This window comes from Peromyscus leucopus, chromosome 8b, assembly GCF_004664715.2.
Source record: "Peromyscus leucopus breed LL Stock chromosome 8b, UCI_PerLeu_2.1, whole genome shotgun sequence".
NCBI lineage: Eukaryota > Metazoa > Chordata > Mammalia > Rodentia > Cricetidae > Peromyscus > Peromyscus leucopus.
The window spans coordinates 34,734,824-34,747,428 of NC_051086.1; the positions used below are offsets into that span (position 1 = coordinate 34,734,824).

A 12,605-nucleotide genomic window follows, 5' to 3' on the forward strand; every position below is an offset into this window, starting at 1 on the left:
GCAATAGTCCAGCAAGACTGTAAGTCCAGAATATATGCAAACGAACCATCACAATTTAGAAATTTATCTATTTTAATGCCATGAAACATGGCTTTCTCCATCACCTTTACATACTTTATTCTCTTGAGTTTAACTCTTGCCTGTTGCAAAATCTAAGATATCCAGTAACAATGCCAACTAGTAGTATTACTACAAAAGAAAAACAAAGTCAAAACCAACTGCCTATTTAAGTTAGGTTGTACAGAAAAAGAGAATTAATGGGGAAAAATACTTTGTGCTACAGCACTGCCCCCACTGACAAAGTGGGGAGCACAGCCTTGCTAGGTGAGTGTTATCCTACGCCATATATGCAGGTACAGGGTAGACAACATCCCCCCTTCAGACACATTCTGTTCACCTCTCACTGTATTATGTCATGGCAATTTCCAGGCAGGTAATAAGAGATTCTTCTGAACTGACCCAATGACACTCTGTGAATCAGAAAAGCAAAAGCACTGAGAGCAGCCTGGCTATGTGCTTCCGTGCAGTGCCCAGCAGCCTTCTTGCAGCATCCCTCCCTCTGCCCATACGGCCTGCAGGCCAGGCCTCCTCGGTGCTCTTCCTTCTGGAAGAGCCTTGTCTTCCGCTCCACTACCGAGAATCTGCTGCCTTAGACTAAGAAGCGATCAGTACAAGACTGATCTCAAGAACTGTCCATCTAATGAACTTAAACTAAGAGTAGATACAAAATGCTACATAGCCTAAAGAAATCAAAGAAAAGCTAAATTTAAAGTTCATTTCAGAAATATGCATTCAGCGTTCAATTCAATATGGCAGGAAGGGAAGTATGCCTTACCTCTTTACTTTCATTTAAGTTTACTAGCAGGTTCTCTGGCATGGGTATAAAAACATCTGAAAGAATAAAGACACATTCATTTTATTATTTATTTATCTTTTTATTGTTATTGTTTTTTGAGATAGGATTACACTGTGTAGCCCTGGCTGCTCTGAAACTTTTAACGTAGACCGGTTTGACCAGGAACTCACAAGAGATCTACCTGCCTCTGCCTCCCAAGTGCTAGGACTAACGGTGTGTGGTTACTACACTTGTTAAAGACACTTTTTTAATATTAGAAAGACAGCTATGGGATTGGAGAGATGGCTCAGTGGTTAAGACCACTAGCAGCTCTTCTAGAGGACCCAGGTTTAGTTCCCAGTACCCATATGGCTCACAACCATCTGTAATTCCGGTTCCAGAGGATCCAATACTACCTTCTGACCTCTGCAGACACTAGTTAACAGAACATACGAGTATGCTTTGTTTTTTGTTGTTTTGTTTTTTTTTTTCGAGACAAGGTCTCACTATGTAGCTCTGGCTATCCTGGAACTCACTCTGTAGACCAGGCTGGCCTTAAACTCAGAGACCCACCTACCTCTACCTCCTGAGTGCTGGGATTAAAGGCGTGAACCACTACACCCAGCAAGAATGCTTTGTTTCTATCTGAAATAATAGTTTACTAATATATTCACTTGGAAGGCTGATGCTTCTTCATAAAGGAATTCCAAACCAGTGCTCTACTAATGGGACTACAAACGCAGGTGAACCAGAAGGTGCTCTCAACACTCTAGGTGAGCCTTGGAATATTTATTCCTTCATTTACTCATTTGCTGGGCTGGCTCTGTTGTTTTGTTTTTAATTTTTAATGTGCATGTTCTATAGATGCCAGTGCATAGGGGAGCCAGAAGACAGCCTTGAGTAGCATCTTCAGAAATACCATCCACTTCCTGAGACAAGATCTTTCATTGGTCTGGAGCTCACCAGGTAGGCTAGACTGGGGGCCAGCGAGGCCCAGGGATCTGTTGAGTGTCTTTCAAGTACACCACATGTCTGACATTTTTAAGTTGGCTCTGGAGGTGGAACTCGGGTCCATGGGCTTGCAAGGCTAGCACTTTACTGAGAGAGCTCTCCTTAGGCCCTCACTGGGTTTGGAGACAGGATCTGACTGTGTAGTGCAAACTGACTTGGATCACCTTTCTGCTTCTGTCTCTCTAATGCTGAGATCACAGATGCGCACTACCATGTTCGGCTTATGAAACCCTGTTAAAAGAAAAATTCCTGCTCAAGGCCTAGGGCGCATGAGACCTTGTCTGAAAACAAAATCTTTTACTTCATTATTACTTTTAGAACCTTCATTCAAATCCTTACTTTTTGATAAGTAAATACAGAAACTGATTTTTTTTTTAATAATTTTCCGTGCACCTATATTTTCTTCCTAGTTTGATTCCATCTAAGAAAAGGAATTTAATTCCTAAGAAAAACAAATTTTGAATGTACTTTCCACTTTGAATTCATTATTAGGGTTGGATATAAGGCTCAGTGGTTGTTGCTCTTCCAGAGGAAACGTTCAAATCCCAGCACCCATGTCAGGAGCTCACAACTGTCTGTAACTCCAGCTTCAGGGGATTCAATGCCCTCTTCTAGCCCCTGCAGACTTCAGCAGACACAGGGACACACACACATAGATAAATAAATTTTTAAAAATTCATTGTCAGGTATATAATTACCGGTATTTTCTCTCGGCCATGGGCTGTTTTCTGTACGCCATCGAGTATTCTCTGATGAACTGTGCCTTGTTAAAAATTCATTATCAGGTATATAATTACCGGTATTTTCTCTCGGCCATAGGCTGTTTTCTGTACGCCATCGAGTATTCTCTGATGAACTGTGCCTTGTATATGTGAAGTGAGCTCTCTTACTACTCAGTTACATCCCTAGCCACAAACATTCATGAAGACCGGGCTTTACTATATAATACTTCAAGCTGGTCTCAAATTCAGCAATACCTCCCAAAGGCTGGTATTACAGGCATATGCTACAATACACATCAAAAAAATTTTGTTTTTGAGACAAGGTCTCACACATTCCAGGCTGCAGTTGAATTCACTAGTAGCTGAGGATGAATTTGAACATGGACTCCTGCCTTTTTTTTTTTTTTTTTTTTTTTGGAGACAGGGCTTCACTGTGTAGCCCCAGCTGGCCTGGAACTTGGTATGTAGACCAGGCTGAATTGGCCTTGATCCAGCTGTCTCTGCCTTCCAAATGCTGGGTTGCCTCTGAGTGATAAGTGCTGGGATTAATTATGTATTTTTGTTTTTCCCTCTTCCTGCCTGTGTCTGGGTGTTGTTTATAGGAAGCCATTGTCAATCCAATCTTGAGAAAATTTTCCCCAAATTTTTAATTCTTATCCCGTTTTTTTTTTTAAGATAATGCTTCTCGAAACTCACAATGTAGACCAGGCTAGCAGGAACTCAGTGGTCCACCTGCCTCTGCCTCTGGGTGCTGGAATTAAAGGTGTGCTCCACTACACACAGCCTTTTTAAAAAAAATATATATTTTTAACTCAAGTTTACTTCTTTTTTTTTTTCTTTTTTTTTTTTTTTAAAGATTTATTTATTATGTATACAGTGTTCTGTCTGCACATATCCCTGCAAGCCAGAAGAGGGCACCAGATCTCATTACAGATGATTGTGAGCCATCATGTGGTTGCTGGGAATTGAACTCAGGACCTTTTGAAGAGCAAGCAGTGCTCTTAACCTCTGAGCCATCTCTCCAGCCCTCAAGTTTACTTCTTTCTAGTTTTTTTTTTTTTTTTTTTGGTTGGTTGTTGTTGTTTTTTGAGACAGGGTCTCACTATTTATCCTTGGTTGCCCTGACACTCAGAATGTAGACTAGGTTGACCCTAGACTGTAGTAATTCTCCTGTCTCCTTCTTCCAAGTGCTGGGACTACAAGCATGTGCTACCACATCTGGCTTACTGAATTTCCCTCACTGAATAGCCTTGGAATCATAAATTAACTGTTTCCCTAGGGTCTGTTTTTGAGCTTCAATATCTAGTTTTCTTCCCAGTCTCTATTCAAGTGCCTTTGATTGGTTGTCTGTGTGGCTCAGGGAGGAGCTCTCCCCCACAGCTCCACCCATGCCCTCAGGTACTTTTTTTCATGACTCCATCTCTCAGGTTCTAACACAAACTTGTCTTGCTCAGAAATCATTTCTTCCCCATAACCCTTTTGCTCTCTGATAAAATAAGAAATTGGACTTAAAGATTCTGAAAACCCCATCAATCTAGTATTTTTCTACATAAGTGTTCCCCTCAGCCTGGCATGGTGGCACACAAGTTTAAGGCCAGCCTGAGTTATTCAGTGGGTTTGAGCTCCAAAAAACCAAGTTTTTCCTCCATTATACTAGAGTCACACCACACGTTCCTGAGTCACCAAACACTCAGGAAAATTCTCCAGGCAGCTCAGTGAGTTTAAGTGTATAACACATACCGTCAATATCTGAAACTATTAGCATCTGAGGCTGGGAGAGACCTTCCTGAAGACTGTAGAAATGGATAGTGCTATCAAATGTTATGAAGCCGATTTTTGTCCTAGTGTTGCCAGGAAGCCTAGAAATAAATTCACAAGGAAGTTTTAATCAGTGTTCACAGACACACACACACACACACACACACACACACACACACACACACACACACACACACATTCTTTCTCTCTCTCTGCTAAGTGTCATATGTAAGCATCCAATGTAATAGTATTGAAAGTGGCCCAGCATAAAGAGCCAATGTTTACCTGCCATGAAAACATTCTCAGCAGTTTACAATCAACTGCTTCTATATAAACTTATAATTTCTTAGCATATGTGAGCTTTTTAAAAACCTGAAAAATATGTACAAAACTGGGCCTGATTTCAAGTTATTTTCAAAAGGGCTGGGATTTAGCTCAGTGGTGGAGAATGTGGCAGATGGGTGTAAGGTCCTTGGTTTAGTCTCCAGCATCACAGGAAAAAGAATGCTTTAAAAAATTATGATATGGCATTTTAAAATGCATTGTAGGAGCTGGAGAGATGGCTCAGTGGTTAAGAGCACCAACTACTCTTGCAGAGGACTCAGTTCAATTCCCAGCACCCACATGGCAACTCACAGCTGTCTGTAACTCCAGTACTGGAGGATTGAATGTTCTCTTCTGACCTCCTCTGGCACCAGGCACACATATGGTGCACATAAATACATGCAGGCAAAACACTCATCCACACATAAAAAAACAAATCTTAAAAAAAAAGAAACTAAAATGCAATGTAAATTTAGCTATTGCATCTATTTAAATCAATTACATAAAACTTTTATATTATTTAATGCCTTTAAGAACAAAGAGGAGCAAAAGTATCTGTTTTAAAGGACCCAATATATGGAACAAAATTTCTTAGTGGCAAAGGAACTAGCTTCCAGCCTTTTCCATGCTTGGGTGACTTAATGGACCCTTTCAGCCACACACAATTCCCATATACAGCCTAGAACATGAGATACAAATACAGACAAGAACAAGAATGCCTTTTTGGCCAATGTGAAGGAGTTACTCAGTCTGTGATGAAATCTGACCTATGCATTTTTTATATTAAAAGTTCACACTAATTTTTATAAGTTCTATCATGTGTATATAACACTGAAAACATAGCTCTTTTTTTTAGCCTGGCATGGTGGTGCATGCCTTTAATTCTAGCAGTTGGGAGGCAGAGGCAGGCAGATCTCTGTGAGGTGAAGGCCAGTCTGGTCTACAGAGTGCGTTCCAGGACAGCCAGGACTGTTAAACAGAGAAACCCTGTCTAGAAGCCCCTCTCGCACTGAAAGTCAATGAAATGATTCCTAATGATACTTTGGCTAGACTCATAGATGGTGCCTGCCCAACTGTCATCAGAGAGACTTCACCTAGCAAGTTTTTTTTCCATTGATGGAAACAGATGGAGAGACCCACAGCCAAACATTAGGCAGAGCTCAGGGAAATCCTATGGAAGATGAGGAGGAAGGATTATAGGAGCCAGAGAGGTCAAGAACACCACAAGAAAACCACACACAATCAACTAACCTGGACTCATAGGGACTCACAGAGCCTGAACTGACAACCAGGGAGCCTGCATGGGACTGACGTAGGCCTTCTGCATGTGTGTTACAGTTGTGTACCTTGGTCTTTTTCTGGGACTCCTAATCACTGGGAACAGGGCTGTCTCTGACTTTGTTGAGTGCTTTTGGGACCCTTCCCTTCTACCCGGTTGCCTTGTTCAGCTTTAATAGAAGAGGAGGTGCCTAGTCTCACTGCAACTTGATATGTCATGGCTGGTTCATATCCATGGGGGCTGGGGGGGGGGTTGCCCTTTTCTGAAGAGAAATGGAGATGGATGGGGGGGGAGACTAGGAGAGGAGGGAGGGGAAAACTGTGGGGTCTAGATATGAAAAAAAAAAAACAAAACATATATAAACAAATAAATTAACTAAAAATCATACCATGATTAGGCACAGTGGCTCATGTCTGTAATGCCAGCACTCAAGAGGCTGAGGCAGAAAGATTGGTGAAAATGTGAGGCCAGCCTGAGCTATACAGTGAGTTTGAGGCCTGCCTTGACTACAGAGTAAGAGCTTCTCCTTAAAGAGCCTTGAGGTATTTGAAGGTAAAATGACAGAAAAGGTGTGTGAAAGAGGATTACATGAAGCAGAAAGAGCAGCATGCTGAAGGTGACATGGGGAGGGGGGTCCTCAGATTCCTCTTCCCATTTACTCTAAGCAAGGCCTAAGCTAACCCATTTAATCGGTCCTTCAGAACATAATTATGTACCTTTAAAACAAACCAACTGAGCCGGGCGGATCTCTGTGAGTTTGAGGCCAGCCTAGGCTACAGAGTGAGTTCCAGGAAAGGTGCAAAGCTACTCAGAGAAACCCTGTCTCGAAAAATCAAACCAAAACAAAACAAAAACCCCAACAACAACAAAAAAAACCTAACTGTTCATTTTGAAGACATTATCCATTTCAAATTAGGCTGAATTAAGACACTTACAGATCCAGATTGTCTAACAAACTCTGGCAAACAGAATTCAAGTATCCAGTTTCTATTGCGTTGTGAGATACGTCAAACACAAAGAGGTACACTGGAGGTTGTGGTGGTCGTAACTAGAGGAAAAAGAATTCAATTAAATATATCCAACAGCATTACATTTGAACTTAGGTGCTGGGGCCACACACACAGCAAAACTACAACATAAACACTATTAAGGGCTAACTGGAGGCAGCGCTGAACTTCTTCCTTGTTTACGGATTCCTCTTTCCATTTACTCTAAGCAAGGCCTAAGCTAATACATTTAAGTGGTCCTTTAGAACATAATTATGTACTTTTGAAAAATACTGATTGTTCATTTTGAAGATACTACCCATTTCAAATGTAAGGGAGGAGAAGTGTGTCTTTATAGTTCAGAAGAGATCTCTTCAGGCAGGAAAGAGCGCATGCCATCACAAGGCTCTGGCAACATTGGCAATGCTCTGATCATTTTGTGTGTGTGTAAGGTGTTTTGCCTACATGTATGTGCACCATGTGCATACACCCTGAAGTCAGAAGGGAATGTTGATTCCCAGTAACTGGAGTTACAGATGGGTATCAGCTCTCATGTAGTTTCTGAGAACCAAATCGGAGTCCTCTGGAAGTTTACCAGTGCTTTTAACTCCTGAGATATCTTTGCAACACCTAATGTTAGGATACTGATCAAGACAGTGCTAACAAAGGCTGTTTACTTCACAATTATTTGTTAACTCATACATTTATGTTTGATTGACTTGTCTATTGAACATATTTATCATTCTCTTTTTTGTTTTTGTTTTTGAAAGGATTTCTCTGTGTAGTTTTGGAGCCTGTCCTGGATCTCACTGTGCAGACCAGGCTGGCCTCTAACTCACAGAGATCCGCCTCCCTCTACTGCCTAAGTGCTGGGATTAAAGGAGTGCACCACCACACCTGGCTGGAAGAGCAGATGCTTGGGCTCTTTGACAGAGAAAGTGAAGAGGCAGGTGGATCTCTATGAGTTCAAGGCCAGTCTGGTCTCAAGTGTTACAGGACAGTCAGGGCTACATAATTAAGACCCTGGTTCAAATAAAAAAGAGCAAAAGTCATTATGAATGGCACCTGAGGAGTGACATTAGAGGCTGATGTCTGGCTTACAGGATCTCACACGCATGCGTGCACACTAATAAGTTAGTAGTCAAGGCTGGTGTTACATGCTAGTGTCATCTTCACAGTCCTCCTTCTTAGATGAAATCAAGGCTTAGTGAAAGAGACCTAAACTAAGAGGCCTGGGCCTTTTGTTTTATTTATTTACTTTATTTTATGTCTATGTATGAATGCCAGCATGTACATATGTGTGCTAATTACATGCAGTGCACACAGAGACCAGAAGAGGGCTTCAAATCCCCTGAAACCAGAGTTACAACTTGGGTCCTGTATAAGAGCAGTCAGAGTTCTTACCTCTAAACCGTATCTCCAGCCCCTGGGGTTTTGGTTTGTTTGTTTTGAGATGATTTTATATAGCCCCCAGTGGCCTAACTCACATATAATGCAGGCTTGAGCTCCTAATCCTCCTGCCTCTATCTCTTAAGTGCTTGGATTACACTGCATTATTTGTAAAACACCGAAGTCTGATTTGACTGAAATATGAACTATGAATATGATCCCAGTATTATATTGCAATTTGCTTGACACAGACAAGACACTGAAGCGGAACGTCACACATCTTTACTCTCCCAATATCTGAATCTAACTGTGTGTGTGTGTGTGTGTGTGTGTGTGTGTGTGCATGCACACATGTGGGTTCTGGGGAGGGACTCAGATCACCAGGCTCGCACAGCAAGCCCTTGGCCTTTGTTGAACAGATACTTTCTCAGCTAAGAACAGAACTCTGGTAATGGCTATTACGTTGCTGGACTTCAAATTCAGGATCATGGCTGGGGGGAATGGCTCACAACCATAGTCACACACTTGGAAGTCTAAAGTAGGTGAATTATGGGAACTTGGAAGCTAGCCTCAGCTAACTAGCAAATTCCAGGCCAACCATGGCTACATAGCAAGATCCTGTTTCAAAACAACAACAAACCATACCCTCCTCAAAAAAGCAAGGAAAAAGAAATCTTACCATGTATTCTGAAGGAGCCATGAACTCAATAGTAGCATTCTGAACCTCAGGTCTTCTGTGAGGTTCTCCATAAACTCTGGTTAAAGGGTTGTACATGAATTCTTCAGGAACTATGCAACACAAACAATATAGTGATAAAAGAATTAATTCAATACCTTACATTTGGATCTTTTTCTTAATTTAGGGTGTTATAACTAACTTGTTCCAAGCTAAAAAAAATAATGTAACAAACTGGCTTTTAAAAAGGGATCCATTCGCTGGGTGGTGGTGACGGACGTGTTTAATCCCAGCACTCCGGAGGCAGAGGCAGGCAGATCTCTGTGAATTCGAGGCCAGCCTGGTCAACAGAGTGAATTCTAGGACAGCCAAGGCCACACAGAGAAACCCTGTCCCCCCACCCCACCCCCAAAAAAAAAATAAAAAAAAAAAAAAAAAAGATTAAAATCCTTAGCCTGGGTGAGATGCTGTATGTCTATAATCCCAGCATGTGAGAAACTGAGGCCAAGGTGATCATCACCAAGTTAGGTGTCAGCCTAGGCTATATAGCAAATAAATACCAAGCCAACATGGGGTATAATGTGAATCCCTGCCTCAAAAATCAAACAAAGGGCCAGCAAGATGGCTCAGCTGGTCAGGGTACTTGCAGCCAAGTCAACAACCTGAGTCTGATCCCTGAAACCCACATTGTGGATGGAGAGAACTGATTCCAGCCAAGTTGTCCTCTTATCTCCATGTGTGTATTGTGGCTTGTGCCCCCCACTCCTCAACCCCCAACACAAAGTAAATAAATGTAATGGGAAAAAAAAAAAAGGAAATAAATCACAACCACCACCAACAACAACCTAAAATCTTTATGTACTCAAAGGATAAACTACAGTTTATTAAATAGCTCAATGGCATATGAAGGAGGTTACAACTTTTATCACAACATCAGTTGTGTATTACTGAACATACACTCAAGGTGTTAAAGGTGAAGCCCAGTGGTGGTGGCCCACGCCTTTAATCCCAGCACTTGGAAGGCAGAGGCAGGTGGATCTCTCTAAGTTTGAGGGCAGCCTGGTCTACAGAGTGAGTTCCAGGATAGCCAGGAACACACAAGAGAAATTCTATCTCAAAACAATAACAACAACAAAAAGATGAGGTGAACTAAACACTATTTTTTTTCCTGAATTTTTATAAAGTAGAGAATACACTTGGTTTTGTTTTGTAGCCCAGGCCAGCCTTAGCCTCTGCAAGGGCTCAGATTACAGGTGTGTGACACCACTCAGCTGTAGTCTCAACTCTTGATTAAAAATCTTCCAAAAAGCTATTTTTTTCCCTTCTCTCAGAGTCAAGGGCTCACGTAGTCTGCCCAGGGTGGCTCTGGACTCTTCTGTATAGTCCAGGGATGACCTCCTGCCTCTGCCTCCCAAGTGCTAAAAATTCCAACACAATGCTGTTTGTTATATGATATTCTTCAAATATAAATTATAAAGCAGTTACTGAGAGAGCACACTTCTTCAGTTACTGATCACACTGCATTCAACTAACCTAGTACTGCCCCACCCTGTTCAAAAGCAGTGAGGGAACGAGACCGCTGGTATTCTATGGACTTATTTTCTTTTACCCTAGGGGGAAAATTACACAAATTAACTTCAAAATAAATTATTTTTGGCTGGCAATATTGCTTAGCTGGCAGAGTGCTTGCCTAACCTGAAAGAATCCCTGGGTTCAATCTCCAGCACTACATAACCCGGGTATGGTAGCATATACCTATAATTCCAGCACTGGGGTTACAAACAAACCTTAAACAATACTGTGAACCATTCCACTTATATGCTCAATATACTTGTAAAATATTGTCTTAAAATGATCATCTCATTTCTGCCTAAAAGTATTGACTTATTTTTAAGTCTAAAGGCATAAAAAAGTCAACAGCAGCTCTCTGAACTAAAAGACTATCTATATCAAGTAAGTCAAAAGCTGTTTTTCTTCTGAGATAGGCTTTCACCATTACTACCATCCTGCTCAGACTCCCCAGTGGTCAGAATTAGAGCCCTGTGCCGGCTCCATGTCTCTCTATGTAGACCAGGCTGGTCTCTCAAGACAGGGTCTCGTTCTCTATGTAGACCAGGCTGGTCTCTCAAGACAGGGTCTCTTTCTCTCTATGTACACCAGGCTGGTCTCTCAAGACAGGGTCTCTCTCTCTATGTAGACCAGGCTGGTCTCTCAAGACAGGGTCTCTCTCTCTATGTAGACCAGGCTGGTCTCTCAAGACAGGGTCTCTTTCTCTCTCTATGTAGACCAGGCTGGTCTCTCAAGACAGGGTCTCTTCTCTCTCTATGTAGACCAGGCTGGTCTCTCAAGACAGGGTCTCTTTCTCTCTCTATGTAGACCAGGCTGGTCTCTCAAGACAGGGTCTCTTTCTCTCTCTATGTAGACCAGGCTGGTCTCTCAAGACAGGGTCTCTTTCTCTCTCTATGTAGACCAGGCTGGTCTCTCAAGACAGGGTCTCTCTCTCTATGTAGACCAGGCTGGTCTCTCAAGACAGGGTCTCTTTCTCTATGTACACCAGACTGGTCTCTCAAGACAGGGTCTCTTTCTCTATGTACACCAGGCTGGTCTCTCAAGACAGGGTCTCTTTCTCTCTCTATGTAGACCAGGCTGGTCTCTCAAGACAGGGTCTCTCTCTCTCTATGTAGACCAGGCTGGTCTCTCAAGACAGGGTCTCTTTCTCTCTCTATGTAGACCGGGCTGGTCTCTCAAGACAGGGTCTCTTTCTCTCTCTATGTAGACCGGGCTGGTCTCTCAAGACAGGGTCTCTTTCTCTCTCTATGTAGACCAGGCTGGTCTCTCAAGACAGGGTCTCTCTCTCTATGTAGACCAGGCTCGTCTCTCAAGACAGGGTCTCTTTCTCTCTCTATGTAGACCAGGCTGGTCTCTCACTTAGAGATCTACTTGCTTCTACCTTATGAGTGCTGAGATTAAAGAGGTGAACACCACCACCACCTGACATAAATGTCTCTTTAAGACAATGTTTCAAAAGCGCATACCATCATTAACTCGATAACATAAGTTACATTTCCACCTTCTTTGATCAAGAAAGTTGACAAAAGGGTTGATGTAAGTCCTGCATGAACGGCATCTCACAATTGTACTGGAGGTGACCACAGGCAATTGCTAGGGAAAAAAAAAATCAGAGCAAAGTTGTTAAAGGCAATGATTGTTAAGTTGACCAAGCAGACATTAATCTATCCCTTCTAAATAACTAGCAAGACATTTTAACTTTGGAGGGAAACCTAGGGCAAAAAGTGTGGGCACAGGCTCACATCTGGGGCCTGGGTGTAGGGAAGAGGAAATGGGCAGCAGCAAGTCTGAGGCCAGCCTGGGCAGCAGAACAAGAGCTAATCTCAGAACACCACATGGGGGTGGCATCCACAATAAAATGTATCACTTAGAAAAGTACTCATCTTTTCATGAAGCATTCACACTGCAGACCAAGGCAGTACCCTATACAATGTGTTTTCAGGGACAAGCGACAAAGGAAATAGGAACAACATTCCCTGTTGATTAGACAGGTCTCACCATGTTGCCCAGACTAGTTTCAAACTCCTGGTCTCAAGAAATCCTTCTGTCTCAGCTC

At 42.3% G+C, this 12,605-nt stretch overlaps 1 protein-coding gene across 1 annotated transcript in view; it reads right to left on the reverse strand.

The window, feature by feature from the left end:
* Sec24a (SEC24 homolog A, COPII coat complex component) overlaps positions 1–12,605 on the reverse strand; it is a 67,858-nt gene that overhangs the window by 24,079 nt on the left and 31,174 nt on the right. The window contains exons 8-12 of the mRNA XM_028857214.2: positions 12,016–12,142; positions 8,984–9,093; positions 6,865–6,977; positions 4,309–4,427; positions 836–891 (exon numbers count right to left, since the gene is read on the reverse strand). Coding sequence (XP_028713047.1) covers positions 836–891; positions 4,309–4,427; positions 6,865–6,977; positions 8,984–9,093; positions 12,016–12,142 — 525 coding nt within the window. The remainder of the gene's footprint in view (positions 1–835; positions 892–4,308; positions 4,428–6,864; positions 6,978–8,983; positions 9,094–12,015; positions 12,143–12,605) is intronic.